The sequence below is a fragment of the Taudactylus pleione genome, unplaced genomic scaffold, assembly GCF_031769625.1.
Source record: "Taudactylus pleione unplaced genomic scaffold, aTauple2 ptg000016l, whole genome shotgun sequence".
In the NCBI taxonomy this organism is placed as follows: domain Eukaryota; kingdom Metazoa; phylum Chordata; class Amphibia; order Anura; family Myobatrachidae; genus Taudactylus; species Taudactylus pleione.
The window spans coordinates 14,577,085-14,593,666 of record NW_028284418.1 but is presented as its reverse complement, the minus strand read 5'-3'; the positions used below and the strand labels follow the sequence as shown (position 1 = coordinate 14,593,666).

The following is a 16,582-nucleotide window of genomic DNA, read 5'->3' as shown; positions in this document are numbered from 1 at the left end:
TAACTAGCATACAGAGGCGACCCCTAGAATTCATTTCTAAGGCAAAACAGAAGGATGGTTATTTTTACCTGCCTTGCATAAACATTGCTTACAGCATCCATTGCCAGTGATCACTAAAGCACATACAAGAGAGGAGGCTCATCACCCACCTTTAGCCAGGAAAATCTCAAATACTGACATCTTCCAGTGAAGTGCAAGAACAGGACAAAGGTATTTTTCAGTTGTTTGTTTTTGTTTTTAATGACAAAGATTGGGGGCACGTTTAGTGGGCTCTGTTGCAGAAAACATTAGGGGACAGTTTAGTGGGCTATGTTCAAACGAAATGTAAACTGTGAAAAGCAAGCAAAGAAGTCACTGTGAGAAGAGAACGCAAAAACAGAAACATATTTAATTCAAAATCAGAAACCAAAAGAACGGGGACATTTAAATATAGCAATGCTTTCAAGTGGCAGGCAAGCGTTTCATACTGAATCATAATACAGTCGTATGTCCTATTTTCACATATGAAAAGGAAATTGGGACCAGCATCTTGTATGTAGAGTGAATAGACAGCCCATTCGCTGCAGATTTAATGTCTCCAGAGCACAGAGGGGAAACCAGGTTAAGAGGAAAACAGAAAGTGGGAAAAAATAAAGAAGGAGGCAGAGGGTAAATAAAAGGTGTAGGGGAAGCAGAGGCCAGAGAGGGAGGTAGTGTCGAGCACGCAGGCCGCTGAATGCACTTTGTACATTCAAAGAGAGATGACGCCGTAACTGATTGCTACCATCTACCTCTCAATTATTTTTCAATTACGCCGCCACTACCTGGAAACAACCAGATATAGAATCAGCATTATATATCACTACTCCTCAAATTCCAGGGGAGAGAGCAAGATGATCAAGTCCAATAAACTGAGACCGATGAGACAAACCATGCAAGCTCCTGACAAGCTCTCACACAAAACACAGCTGAGGCAGCCCATGGGAAGGTGACGCGAGCAGGTGGCACATGTCTCTGCAGCAAGTCTCTGTGCTGATAGGGCCAGGGGCGCAGATGACTGATCTCATGGTCACATGTTGGTGCTGAGTCGGGATTGAGTATTAGCTGGTGTCAGCTCTCCTTGGCTTCCTTCCCTGGGAGGGGACTAAAAAAAGAAAATAAAGAAAAAAAAAAAGGAGGATTAGAAGACCAGTGAAGAGGTGAAAAAAAAGAGCTAATAAATTAGTAAGTAGAAGCCAAACAGTAAAAGACTAAAACTGGAGGGACAAAGACATACATCTAGCCTCAATATGCCACGCAGCGTGACTCGCCTGGCGTGAGTGAGCCGCAAGGTCCTGCGAGACTCTGCTTTCGCTGGGCATCTTTTTTGGGTCTTTCTTTGCCGAAAATGCACCTAAGTCGCAATGTGACGAGGACACACCTGCAGACTGTGCTGATTATTTTGATACGTGACACTTGTATATCTATGTGCAACTGGCATTACCCATAGAACATATAGTTGATATGGAACATTCTGAGTTATTAGTTTTCATTGATTTAACTATCGCAAAGAAACAATCACCTTGACATGGATCTGGTTGCGTAAAACAGCAGCTCGCAAGATCATTGCTTTAGCTCGCCTCTGAAATTCTCTCCCCATCTGTAATGATTTCTCAAATGTAGTGCTGCGCTGGTCAACATCTCGTGCGTATAAGATCTGGAAGCAAACAGGCTGTGTAACAAAGCATGTTTTGTGGGTCACCAGCAGCCACACCACCATCCAGGAGTCATTACCTTGCTATGAGAGTCAATGCGAGCATTAATTAGTCCTTCAAGGATCAGTTGGGTCAGTTCATCCTCAAGTGCCGACACTGTTGTGTTAAATGCAGTTGCCATTTTGTACATGTCGGCAGAGACATAAGGGCTGAAATACTGAGAATCAGACATGCAGATCATGTGTACACATTGCTTATAGAAAGCCAAAAACACATGCAAACAGGAAAGGAGAAACAAGCTAATATAGAGGACTACAACATGGTAGTAGTGAAGGACTAATACATATTGAACAAGTGTCTATTACAAGTAAAAAATAAAATAAAAAAGACAAATTCTGTGAAACAATTAAAAAAACATGAGAAGACTTAGACAAACTTATACAAAAATTTAGAAGCCGTGAATGTCTAATAAAACGCCTGCAATTTGTACCCACGCAAGCCTTTGTATGGAACGATGCAAACTAGCTAACATACCCACATCATTAAAAACATATAGATGTCTATATAATTATACAGCCAAAATGCCCAACATACCGCACACAAGAATAAAGTGGGTCTCTGGCGACAGGAACAGCGCAGTATTTTATTATACTATGCCTGTGTGTAGTAACTGTGGGGAATCGATTCCAGCGATTCCCTTTAGAGGTAACTGCGCAGTACACAGAGTGAGACATGCTCCAATTATCCAGGAGTCACCTTGGTTTCTTGTGTGTAAAAGCCAATTTCCATAAGCAGGTATCTGCTGTTATTTTGTAGGCATGCACTGGCTTGTTCCCATGTACTTCTAACTTGTTTTGCTTTGATACTATAAATAGTTGTTAACAACGGGGAATTTGCAAACTTTCCAAGGCTGCTGACAATGTCACTGTTGCTCCCAATACGAAAAGAAAAATAAAAAGGGAATATTTATGAGGAAGGGCAGTCGCAGGAAGCTGTGTAAAACAGAGCCAGACCCGGGGTGTGGAAACTAAGCTTTGCTTACAAACAGTGCCCTCATACCTACCTGACAGAGGAGGACACACAGAACTACCCAGTGTCCAGGACATGAAAGTTTTAGGCCGGTGTGGAAAAAATGCTGCACAGTAGGAATATGAAAATGATGATCATTATCACCTGTTTGGTATTATTAGTTAATCATACACCCGATTATAATCCTACAAAATCCCTGACTGTGTGCAAGTGTACCTAGAAGAATTGATGCTGTTTTGAAGGCAAAGGGTGGTCACACCAATTATTGATTTGATTTAAATTTCTCTTCTGTTCAATCACTTTGCATTTTGTTAATTGATCAAAATAAACTATAACACTTCTATTTTTGAGAACATTCTTACTTTGCAGCATTTTTTCCACACTTGCCTAGAACTTTTGAACAATACTGTATATTTTATATTAAAGTATAAATATAACAAAGTTGTGTTATATTGCCTTAGATCATCACAAATGCAGTGCACAGGACGTATAGGTCACACAGAGGGGCACAGAACTAAAATTACAGACAAAGGTCAGACAAAGAGAGAGGAAGGCAGGAGGAGAAAAAGTAACAGCAGTGGGAGGAGAGCAGGAGGGAACAAGACATGAGGAGCAGGCACACCAGGCAGGAGTAGTGGTAACATAATCCATAGCAGGCAGAGGACACGTCATATAATAACAGTAATCAACTGGTAAAAGGACATTGCAAACCTAATCTGTATGGAAGAAATACCTGTATAAGGGCACGGTTCCGGATCTGAGTGTAAAGTGTCCGGACGTGAGGAGCAAGATACATATCCAGAAGAAGATTATCCTATAGGGAGATAAATCACACCTGTGTAAAACTATAGAGAGAAAGCATGGCATGAGAAGAGAAAGCACCCATAACCTGGATAGGAGTCAGAGTTACACTGAGTGTTACTCAATATGCTGAGAAGTTTAATTTGCTGTGAAAACATGGGAGAGAGAGAGAGAGAGATAGTCTGATGCAGAGTGAGTACTACAGAGAGCAATTACTCTGTGCTGACCCCCAAAAGAGGATTTTTGGTACTCACCATTAAATCTGTCTCTCTTAATCCATCTGGGGTACAATGGATACCATGGGGGTGTAGAGGGCACTGCCCAAGGAGCAGACAAAAGTGCAAACTAAACTTGTTTGTGGCTGCCTCCTGCCCCCTCTACACTACATCCCATAGTGATCAGTTTCAACTTTAATAAGGAGATAGAGAGGTAACACGCACTCAAACAAGAGTAACACAGAAAAGGAAGGGAACACAGCATCCCCCAGATGGATTAAGAGAAATTGACTTAACGGTGAGTACCAAAAATCCTATTTTCTCTAGCATGCTATCTGGAGGACACTGAATACCATGCGGAAATTCCAAAGATGCCCCTTAAGGGAGGGTACACTCAGCTATTGCAGCAGGAAAAACCTTACATCCAAAACTCTGTACCTCTGGTTACAAAAACATAAAATTTGTAGAACTTCTTAAAAGTATGGATTGAGTACCAGATGGCCCCCTTGCATAATTGCGCCACAGAGGCACTGTGACGCACCGCCCAAGAGGGGCTCACTGATCTGGGGCCCACTCCAAAACAAATGCTTCTCGGATGGTCGCAGTGATCCATCTGGCCACCGACTGTTTTGTCACTGGCCAACCTCTCTTGTGCGCAACAAAGACCACAAGGAGGCTGTCCATTTTATGGTATACAGCAGATCTCTCCAAATAAATCAGCAAGGCTCTGACATCATCAAGAAGGCTCATAGCATCCCTGCTGCAAGAGGACGATCGTCACTCAGAGTCGGAACCACAATATCCTGGTTGAAATTAAATCAAAAATACGACCATCTACTGAAAAAAAGGTCTTGTACGCAGAACTGCCGCCATTATAAAAATACGAGGAATGGTGACCCGTAAGAAAGTGCCAACATCTACGTGACTCATCTGGAAGATGAAATGGCCAGCAAAAAAGGAGGTGGCTTTTGAAGTGCAGACAGGACCAAATTGAGATCCCATGGTACAGCCGGAGTAACAAAGGGATGTTGGACATGAAGCACACCAAAGGTCTTAACTTCATGGATGGTGGCGAACATACTTTGGACAAAGATTGAAAGGGCCGAATCCTGAAGTTTCAGTGAAGATAGTTTCAATCCACTGTCCAAGCAATCATGCAGGAATGACAGGAGATGAGTCACACTGAATTTAGAAGTATGAGCATGCTTCCATTCACACCAGGAGATGAAAATCCTTCAAACGTGATAGTAATTTGCAGACAAGGATGGCTTCCTGACCTTTATCATTGTCTGTATGAATGCCTTAGCTCGGAGGATCATGGCTTCAACAGCCATGCTGTCAAGCCACCAAACTAAGTCCTGTTGGAAAATCGGGCCCTCACTGAGCAGATCTGTGTGGACGGGTAGTCGACAGTGATGATCTGCCGCCATGCTTTGGTCATCTTGGAGCTAGCAGGATGATGTGAACTCCCACAGCCTTTTCAGCACATCGGGGAGCAGAGCAATTGGCGGATATGGCAATATTATAGAGGGGATAGGGGGAAACAAGGGAAATATGACACTAGATAATGGTACAAATGATATGTTTATAGCAGGACAAAACTTTCAGTTTCAGAACATCAAAGAAATTATGGATATCAACAAACAGAGGTGCTCCCACAAGCATTTTAAGTCTATAAGCACAGGGGAAATGGAGTGTGTCCGGGAAAAGGGACACACTCTAATGAGAGGCAATTATATTAAAACATATGAACTTTATTCCAGGTTACATTAAAATATAGGTTATAGCAGAGGTTCCCAAACGCGGTCCTTAAGGCTCCCCAACAGTTCAGGTTGTAGAGAGATCCATGGTTGCACACAGGTAGTTAAATCAAGTTGACTGAGGTACTAATTAAGTCACCTGTGCTCAACCATGATATCTAGAAAACCTGAACTGTTGGGGAGCCTTGAGGACTGCGTTTGGGAATCTCTGTGTTATAGTATTATCCATACCATCATTGAGAACATGAGCACAAAAAGAGAAATATTTTAATCTAAACAATTCTTACTAATATTGTGTAACATAATGAACCAAATGGCAATAAATGACAATTATAAATAACACCACCCTTGGTGAGAGGACAGGTGTTCGGAGCACTAAAATTAAAGATGAAGAAAAAGGTGAAATGAGAATAGTGTGAGAGACAGTTAATATTTCATATGGGCATATTTTACAAATTGGGATATGTGTGTTTTTTTCCACATTATACATACATGCCACTAATGTCCTTAATGTATAGTAGGATGCTCTGGGTACCGTAGGATATTTAATAGAAAAAAAAAATCTATATGATTTTATGACAACTTAACCTATCCTTTACTTATGCCCTTAGTATTTTGATAAAAGATCCTGTCCCTCTACTGGAACCTATTTTCACAAATAATTTTTATTTTCTGCAGCGAGGATAATATCAGGATGTCATATACTTTGAATTAACATATATTTGCATATTGTTGAAAATGTATCATGTACAAGGACATTGGATTAGCACATCTACTATATTTGATTCATGCTTAATCCTTTCTATATAATATATGTTTAAATCTACATGATATCCAGTGTAAGGTTTTAGCAATAATCCTTGATTTCATAGTTATATATCTATTACTTATATCATAGACATTTACAACAGTGCCTGAATATGTCCTCATTAAGACTCTGCGATACTTCTCTGTTACAAAGTATTCCCCTGTAAAAACTATATAAGGCATTGATTGGTTTATTCACACGCCAATCACGCTAATGCCCTAACGATTGGTCGATCTGCCGGCCTATACTGATTGGACGCCTCATCTATCCATCATGATACTGGATATCGATTGATTAGTGGGCGCTACTGCTCTTTCTGACCACACCCAGGACACTGAGCTTCTTGGAAAAGCCCCGGCGATAGGCTCGTCGGAACCTTCTCCCTGGGTGAACTCTTGTGCACATAACAGATGCCCCCTGCACAACACACAACTCACTAGGCAGTCATAATTTCCAGTATATTAAAAACCTAAACTTGAGTAGTCAGCCTAGCTGCTGTTAGCTGAAACAGGACAGGAGAAAATAGGGCATTTGCTTCTATTATAAAGGGCCCCCAGAGAAGAACAGAGATAACCAACACTCTTTTAGAATGACATCCCACTCCAGAGCATGGTTGACTAATACCATCAGACAAAACATGAGAGCCATGAAGTCTGTACTCAATGTAAAACATGGAGAGAGTATCATGACAGAACAGGATAGCCAAGAACTCAGTCTTTCTAACATGAAAAGAGTAGCAAGACAGAACAGAGGGAGCCAATAAGTCTGTACTCAATGTAATAGCATGGAAAGAGTATTATGACTGAATAGAAGAGCTAAGAAACTGATTATGTGTGTGGGCATCGAGACCGTAGGACGTGCAGGTTATATGCTCAGCATAACTGAACCATTCTAGTCTCTGGTGGAGCTGACCCCCCTATTGAGGCAGCAGGAGAAAGGATATTGCTATTTGAACAAGACCCATTTACAATACACAACAGATGAGCCATACTGCCAGAATAATACACACAAGCAGCACACAGCTCGCTGCTTAGATAATCTCCTCCCTGATGATGATGGTACCCAGGACTAATGAACCACTTGTGATTAACTGTCTGCGAATGTGCTGCTGATGCTTTATTAGGCATACTTACTTATTTATTTGGCATATATTAGGCATATGCTTTTGCGCGTATGTTCAAGCAAAAAGGTTTCATTTCTTGTACGTGAAACTGGGTGTTCTTTCTGTATTAGAGGAGTATTTGAAGCTCTATTGGTGCCCAATAGCGAATACATATTTTGCAAACAAAGAAATGTGACGTATGCCTGGTGTAAATCAGGTGCATAGAACCTGCATGTACCTTGCGTTAGTTTTGCATATACACACATTTGCTGTATTTTTATTTTAGTTCCTGTATTTTGGGGAACGATCTGCGTCAGCATCAGAGTTTCAAACGACACAAAACACAGCACATGTGCGAGAAAACCCTATACAGTGACAAATTAATGTAGGGTGGTAGTGATCAGTACACTGGTACCCCAACACAACAGCTTCATCACAGCAAAGTATATATTTCTGCAAAGGAAATCTTGGTTGGCAACCAACATTGCATCAAGATATTACATGCAAGATGTCACTGATGAGGCTGTACAATGTAAGCGAGAGAGCAGAACTATAGACACTGAGTAGCGCTCAGCAACAGCACAAAGATATAACTGTATACATGTGAAGAACTAGCAGAGCAGCACAGAGATGGAGTAGAACGTGTGTCCTGTTGCAGCAGAGGTACATGCCCAATCACCTTAATTTCATCCAGCATCTTTAGACATGAGGCATATTTAGACTCATAGAATTTGAAGATTATATCGCGGACTTGAGGCTCCAGCTCCAGAAATAGTTTGAATGAACTGAAAAAGATAAAACAAATGTTTTGTAGCCAAATAAAGACCTTACCCAACCCTCCCTCTGCTCCGACATCATCCAAGACTGACCTGCTGGAGATGACATTTCGCTGAAGCTCCTGGCGATCAAACGTGGCCAGCGCACAAAGCCCCCCATACACAGCTACATTACTGGAGGACAGCAGCTGTGGAGAGAAGGACACATGAACACAATGGGCAGAAGAGAACATAATGCAAAGAGATTGGAGCTGCAGACTCACCTCAGGAAAATCACAGTGGTCAAATGATGCCAGTAAGAAGCACTTTGCTGCCTGTTTGTATTTCCGAGCAGCCAGTTCTGCCAACCCTGTAACCACAAAACCATTATAAAAAGAGTATATATAATGATGTATAAACATAACTAAAGTCCTTTTACCTACAGAACTTCCCCTATGCAGGAGTGTGCAGATGATAACACATCCATACAGCTGGAAGGAAGCCAGTCAGGCAGTGCAAGGCAAATTCATTAACTGGATTGTTTGACATTCACACAACATATTCTACCTCTATCTATAATTATTAGGTGTCAGTACTGGGGTAAGTGATCCAGGGAATTATGCTACGCATGGGGCCAAGGAGGGAATAATACTCCATCACCCCAACCACTTCCTAAGATTTTAGGCATATATTAGCAGCGGTCACGCAGGGGACCTGCATTTGCCTCCTTTGGATCAACAGAGCTAGAAAAGCATGATAAACAGTGACTCTTTCAATTTACCTATGTAACTTTGCATGACTTGCTTGGAGAACCAATGCTATTCAATTCTACCACCTTAAAGGTGTGGGTAATAACTCTACATAATGCAGCAGGAAAAGATAAAACATAATGCAAAGTACAAACGTTCGTTTCCACAATTTGGCAGACAATTAACACACATCTGAAAGTAAAATATACAGACGTGGGCAAATGTGTTGGTACCCTTACATCTCATTAAAACAATACTTCATTCCTCTTGCAAAATGATGAAATGAAAAGCTATTGTCTCATGTATACATGCATGCCTTTGCTATGTCATAGAACAAAGCAGGAAAACTGTAAAAAGATAAATTATTGCTTTTTTTGTATTAAACATGGAATAACGACGAATGACAATTATTTTGTCAGTTTCAATTTATTTCATAGACAATAGGGGTTCTTCTCGTTTTGTGGGAGGGTACCAACATTTGTCCATGTCTGTATATAATATGTACAGTTGAAAAGATGGTGACAACTTTAATTATAAAAGCTAGACACAAAACAAATATTGCCTGCCTCACTGAGCCTGGTGTCAGTCCCTGCCACCAATACCTACATGTCATTTAGTCTCTGACACAAATGCTGTAGCGGGGCAATGAAGCATAATACCAACATGCTTGTAGTCTTACATAAAGCATTTTAACCATGTCAGGAGTAAAACGTTAAACATGATGCTTTACAAAACATTAAGAAACATTACAATCATGTTGGTAATAGGTCATCGGCACATATTTACTGTCAACATAGTGACTGTAGATCAGTGGTTCCCAAACTGGGTCACACTGTTTCTGCCTAATATGAAGGATGCATAAAAGAATCGGGATTGATAATGGACGGCTTATCTCTGAAAAAGCTACAGCAAGAAAGCGCGTCCGCATTTAGCTGCAACGGTCGGATAATGTGCCCATGTTAATATGTGTTGTTATATGTGTATCTAATGCAGAATAATAGGGGACATAAAGAACGTGTTATAGTGTCCACTGACGGCTGCAGTGGCACAGATGCAGTTATTAGGCAGAAACAGCGTGGCACGGTACAAACGAATAGTGACCGTGGTTAGCGGCACCAGTATAATTATACTTAGTATATAAAAAAAAGTGTAACATAATGCTGGTCATTAAAGTAAGCGCTATCTGGAATATCCATGTTATAATATTAAAGCCTACATATGAATGAATTGAAATCCACATTTAATTAAATGTATTATGCTGACTACACACAGGCACGGCTATACGCTGCATTAATACGTGGGAAGATCTGAATTATTACACTAGCCCGGCTCGTAAGGGCAGACAATCTGGGTTAATGCTATGTATTGTGAATGTCAAGCATACAGATAAGCTTACATAATACATTGTGAATGTTTAAATCCTCAGTGTGATTTGCAAATACGTTTCTGTGAATGGGATGAGTGATCTGAACCATTAACAATTGCTGGAATGACTGATGTGTTTCAGATCTTTTCTTCAGTCTACATGGTACAACTCAGTAGGATACATTTGTATCAATTGGATTGCCACGTTTTGAGAAAGTATACACTGTAATACAATTCCATCGATTTAGTAAAAGCTGATTCTTATTGTAACATTTGTCTGCACATATTGGTATTATATAATCCTTGAATAATTAAAGTGGATCTGTGTACTTTAATAATAAGGTAAAAGGATTAGCCATTTATTCTACAGCTCAAACTAAAAATAATAACTTTTCAGCTGAAAGCCCCCTTGTGCACAGATAAAGTATTACTCTAAACACATATTTTACAATCACAGTAATATAACGAAAATAATGACAGATTGTAGCTTTGATTTAAATTTTCGTTAATAGTGTTCATTCTAGCACCCTGCACCTGTTAAACCCATGCAGTTCCCGTTTCCTGCCTGGGGTGTCGCTCTCTGCTCTGGTATTTTTAGCATACAAACGGCTGCATCTCAGAAGTTTGTTGCATCAGCTGAGTGCGCTAGATGCACCAGACCAGACAGCGACACCCCAGGCCGGAAAGAGGAACTGCACGGGTTCTGACAGGTGCAGGGTGCTAGAAAGAAGACTAATTACTATTCGAGAATTTTATTTTGCCGATTTTAACTAATGTCACTATAAATTTGATATTAAGAAAAAGTAATAAAAGTAAAATTTTAAGAAAACCATTTTCTTTTTGTATGTATGCAGCATATAAGCACATTCCATTGTAAGGACTACTTTTCTATTGTTTTGGATGAATTTCTCAATAACAAACATTTGGCTTAGGGGTGCCGTGAAAACAATGCTGATACTCTAGGGCAGTGTTGGCTAACCTTCTAACCTTGACACTCCAGCTGTTATGGAACTACATAACCCAGCATGCACTGCTACAGTTTTGCTATTAGGGCATGCTAAAACTGTGGCAGGGCATGCTGGGATATATAGTTCCACAACAGCTGGAGTGTCAAGGTTAGCCAACACTGTTCTAGGGCGCCGTGATTCAAAAAAGGCTGAGAACCACTGCTATAGACAATATGAATACTTTCCAAGATAATAGATAGGCAATGTGGATATTAGATTTTCTGGCTTTTTTTTTCTTTAAATGTTAAACAAAAGTTTTATGTACTATTTATAAAGCAAGCATCATACTCAGATACTATTGGAGCTCTCTTTGCAAGATGTATGCAGTCTGTAAGCAGCCTGAATTCATTACCGTGTTTGGGATCCTACTTCACTTTTTTCTGAGACCAATCAAAATGTATGGTTTTTAAACCTATAATACATATGTCATCAGACATCATCACACGGCCAATACGTCAGATGGTAAAAATTGAATCGGTATGTAATGCCGGCGGAGGTCCGACGGGTCGGAATCCCGACAACATCAGGAAAGTAGTCTAACCCTCCCCTCTCCACCCCTTAACCCTAACCTGACCCTCGTTAGTGCCTAACCCTAATCCCCCCTCCCCGCACCCTAAACCTCCCCTGGGGAGGGGGGTGCCTAACCCTAACCCCCCCTAGTGGTGCCTAACCCTAACCCCCTTTATCCCTACCCTAACCCGCGCGAGGGAAGGGGGGTGTCTAAGTCCCCCCGGGGATCCCTATCGCTAACCCTCCCCCTGCACGGCTACACGTTAAGACACCCAGCTTAGTTTCGTTCGTGAAGCCGGATTTCGAGATTTAGTAGTGGGGCCAACGATAGGTGTCGAGATTTCGACGCCCATCTTTAGTCCCATGACGGGATATCGGCGGGCGAGATAGCGCCCGCTAGTATCCTAACTACATCCCGGTAAAAACTGCCATCAGATCCACCACATGCCTTCAGACCTCACAGTGTGCCCCTTATAATGTCCACCAAATCCACCACATGCAGTTTATATGGCATAAAACCTCCTCTTCCCATAACTATTTAAAGCTACTGCAACTAGATCAGTGTTAATACCACAATTAACTTTATTCAACATCCAAAGAAATGTCTTTATCTGCAAGTAATATACAAGAACAATATTTGTATTTATTGTTTATATATGAATCTATTTATTCTTTTGGTAAAGGACTAGATGGGGCTAAAGGTGAGATGTGTGTCGGGGGACTGAGGAATTTGTCTTTTCTTTGGCAGCTATGTAGCTCACTGGCTATAAATAATGCAGTAGAATAAAACACTTACTATGCAGAAAATTAACTGTATCCAAGGTTAAAATATGTCCTCATCACTTTCACACAGACAGAGAGCAGGTAAAACTCAGATCGACTTAGATCCAAGAAGGATCCTCCAACCAGGTCTCCTGTGCATGGGCTGTAAGGGACTGCCACTAATCCATGTCATCCTGCCTCTCCTGTTATAACCATCTGCTTTTCCCTTCCTCTGCACTATACTGAGCTAAGCAAAAACCAGCTAAGTGATCACAGACAGGCAGGCTGCACTGGAAAAGTTGCACCATTTACAGAACCGGTCTCCATAATCCTATCAGCTTGGTAATTGCAGTTTTGCTGTGGTCTTATCCTGGGTGGAGGAGAGGGGGAAGGAAACACTCAATTGTCTCCTCCTCTTCCCCCTAGTCTGTCACGTGATTTAATTGGCTGATGGCATTATTCAAATCCTAAACTCACTGGCTATAACATTGGGGCACTACTGTAGAAATGTAGCAACTTCAGCTTCAAAATAAAAACACTGTATGGGGCATATTCAATTGGGGGGTGACAATAGAAAAAATCCTGCAACTGCAAGGTTTTTCCTTCAGGTGCAGGGTTTTTGCTATTCAATTAGGTGCAGGGCTTTCCGGGTTTTGAGCACCTCCAGAGCAAGTCTGATTATTCCTAAAATCATTAATTTAAGGAAAACTCAGCGGGACTTGCTCTGGGACCCTGACGGCAGCCCCCACCCCAGGGGTCTAATTAACTTACTTTCTGCAGCGCTGTCTTCTGCATCCAGCATCGGGACCTGGCCTCCTGCAGCAGCGGTGAGTATGTCAGTGTGTGTGTGTAGGCGTGTAAGAGTTTATATGTGTACCTCCCCCCCTCCCCCCAGTGTCTGTGTGCCCCCCTGTAAAGGCGCTGGGAGAACTACATGCTCCTCCCAGCAGCCCCCTCCACATGAGAAGATGGAGGTAAGGCCACCGGGAGCCGCCGAGGCCACCGGAGACCCCCGGCAGTTAAGTGGCTTATTTTTTTTTGTAGGCGGCGCGGAAAACTCCACGACCACTTATTAAAAATTGGATACTGAGGGCATCGGGAGCGCGCATACCCGCGGTAATCCCACAAGGGGAGCTAAACCACGCGCCCAATTGAATATATATATATATATATATATATATATATATTATATATATTACACACACACACACACACAATGGTGTATATATGGTGGTCGTTCTGGGTGCCTGATGCGCATTTCGCCCTGTACCGACTTGATCACAGTGATCAAGCTGGAACAGGGCGAAACACACACATTAGGCAGACATTGGGTTCCCGCACTGCACAGGCAGGGCTTCCTCCAGGCATCCGGAACACCACCATATAGACACAATTAAGGTACCCTCTCTCCACTATTATTTCTTCGGCACACACAGCCAGATACAGGCTAAAAGACATTTAGCAAAATCCGACAGCAGAAGCACCCTTTACTCCAATACCTTTGCTCTGGCACTCCCACCGATCATTCAATGTCCATAGTCACAGACAACCGGACGTAGAAGCCAGACATTCGTTAGAGGAGATTTTATCCTACCTACTAATCTATCATTACATGCTTCAGATGTACTATACAGTGACATAATTTTGTAGTGATAATTTATCATTTTCTTCTGGATGCCATACATACTAATTATCACTTGAAGTTCAATGATTAGTACTATTGATTTTATATTTTTCACCTACCTACAAAGGAGTTATTGGCACTATTCCTGGATAATGTAGGTGTATTCATGCAGAACAGGGTCCAGAGATTAACTGTTTGTGGCCCAACGCTGCTCATATATACAGCACTAATATCCATACTTCCTCAAGGACAGGCTCATTTCCATTCAGCAACAAATTATATTATATCCAGGATATAGATATATTTTTAAGACTTAATGTGCTTCATGTTTGTTAGTCTTCTGAGTCCATTATAAAAGTTGAGTGTTATCTTTAAATAAGAGTGTCCCCAAAAAAGAGCTTTCTTTTTCTCCTTTTTTTGCCATATGTAGTTACTACTCTTGGGAGCAGCGCCGGTCACATGATGTTTTTCTCTTTTTTTTTGTTCATTTATAAAGATATTGAACAAATACTATTTTCTATTTCTACCGGTACACAATTATCACCACTACACAGTTGAACCTATGCACCTACCTATCCCCAGTGCCTATTATGGTTGCTAGGGGCAACAACTCCACTTCTATAAACCGCACTTTAGTAAATATACCCCTAGGTATCTGACAGAGTACTGGGAATACTAACCTGCAGCACACTTTAGTTTGGTCAGTACAGACTGAGTCTGGCTGTCTCTCTCCCCTCGTTGCTGCAAAAACAAAAGAAAAAAAAACACATGAGCCCAAAATGAGAAATGTTCTAACAAGAACATGTTAAAGTCACATAAAGCCTATTCTACCCATTATAGATGTTCTAACGCCAAGGTAAAATCATTTTACGAAGATGCACCTGCCCTAGCCGGTGCGTCAGATGCTGCTAGATGCAGTTATTTTACCCAACTTTAAATGGCGACTTTGATTGGTCCTTCCACTCCATCTTCTCTACTACTCACAGCTGGTTTTCAATAATGAACATAAGAAAAACTGAGAAACCCTGAGAAAGATAATTGCACGGAGCATCCACAGGAGTTCTGACAGCCTCACTAGGACGTGTGGCTTTAAAACAACAAGAAATTATTTATCCCCACTATGGAAACAACTCTTGTAGCTTTGCTAGAATTACTTTTTACAAAGTTACAATGGCTGGAAACCATCAGTCACTATGGGGGCAATTCAATTCAGCACGCTGTTAATAGTGCCGGGAAGGAGTTTCCGGAGCTATTCAATTCAGCACGCTGTTAATAGTGCCAGGAAGGAGTTTCCAGAGCTATTCAATTCAGCACGCTGTTAATAGTGCCAGGAAGGAGTTTCCAGAGCTATTCAATTCAGCACGCTGTTAATAGTGCCAGGAAGGAGTTTCCAGAGCTATTCAATTCAGCACGCTGTTAATAGTGCCGGGAAGGAGTTTCCAGAGCTATTCAATTCAGCACGCTGTTAATAGTGCCAGGAAGGAGTTTCCAGAGCTATTCAATTCAGCACGCTGTTAATAGTGCCGGAAGGAGTTTCCGGAGCTATTCAATTCAGCACGCTGTTAATATTCCCAGGAAGGAGTCCCTGGAGCTATTCAAATCAGCGCTCTGAAAGCCCGACTAAAGGATTTCTTCTCGCACCCTCCTGAGGGTGTGAGCTGAAAAACGACTAAAGTGCCAGCCGCGAGGCTATTTGCCCGCATAGCGTGGTGCCAACAGCCTTGCAACCAGCACATTAGTCTGAGAATGCAGTTTCTCGCAACTAAACACCCAGGTGAAGTCGCGAGGACCGGCATTCTCTAAATTAAGTTGATATAGTCGGACTAAACAGCAGTGTGAATTGAATAGCTCCGGGATCAACTACCCGGCGCTATTCACCTTGCACTTAATTGAATAGCCTCATTGGATAGAATATTAGTGACAAATGCTAGACTTCTCTGAAGCTGTAGAGGGACATGGACAATGGGTTACATGTCACCATTAAAAGGCAGGGCAGTGAAAAAAAAGGCACCAAATAAGGACTTAAGTAGCTGTAAAATCTAGAATGAGTGTGAAAAATAGGCTCGTCAGAGGACCATTTCATCTCTAGATCCAAGAACAGGAATCGTGGTTCTCTTAGTGGAAAAACTGGTAAGTCTACAGCCATACCCAGAAACTCCTAATTTCTCTTGGAGAGGATAAATGAATCCAAAATACTCAAGTGGTCTAGGGAGAAAACAATTGAGCACTCTGACACATGAATTACCTGGAAGTACCATCGGGCCTGTGGAACGATGAGGGGAGCATAAAGGTGTGCACAGTAATGGAGAACCCCTCCTCCTCACCTGGAGGCCAGGGTCAAAGGTGAGGGATTATCATAATGGAAGCGGAATATGGAGGCGTTGAACAATAAGTTAGAGGCAAAGGAGAAGACTGTTTATTT

The 16,582-nt window shown here is 41.7% G+C and overlaps 1 protein-coding gene across 3 annotated transcripts in view; it reads right to left on the bottom strand.

Moving 5' to 3' along the window:
• Positions 1–367: 367 nt before the first annotated feature.
• The window catches only part of GPS1 (G protein pathway suppressor 1), a 34,519-nt gene continuing 18,304 nt past the window's right edge, over positions 368–16,582 (bottom strand). For all 3 annotated transcript variants that reach the window (XM_088474866.1, XM_088474858.1, XM_088474849.1), the window contains 8 exons: positions 14,841–14,901; positions 8,428–8,513; positions 8,258–8,352; positions 8,068–8,173; positions 3,436–3,516; positions 1,753–1,890; positions 1,541–1,675; positions 368–1,123 (listed from right to left, as the gene is read on the bottom strand). In XM_088474866.1, the coding sequence (XP_088330992.1) occupies positions 1,049–1,123; positions 1,541–1,675; positions 1,753–1,890; positions 3,436–3,516; positions 8,068–8,173; positions 8,258–8,352; positions 8,428–8,513; positions 14,841–14,901 (777 nt within the window). In that variant the 3' untranslated portion in view covers positions 368–1,048. The remainder of the gene's footprint in view (positions 1,124–1,540; positions 1,676–1,752; positions 1,891–3,435; positions 3,517–8,067; positions 8,174–8,257; positions 8,353–8,427; positions 8,514–14,840; positions 14,902–16,582) is intronic.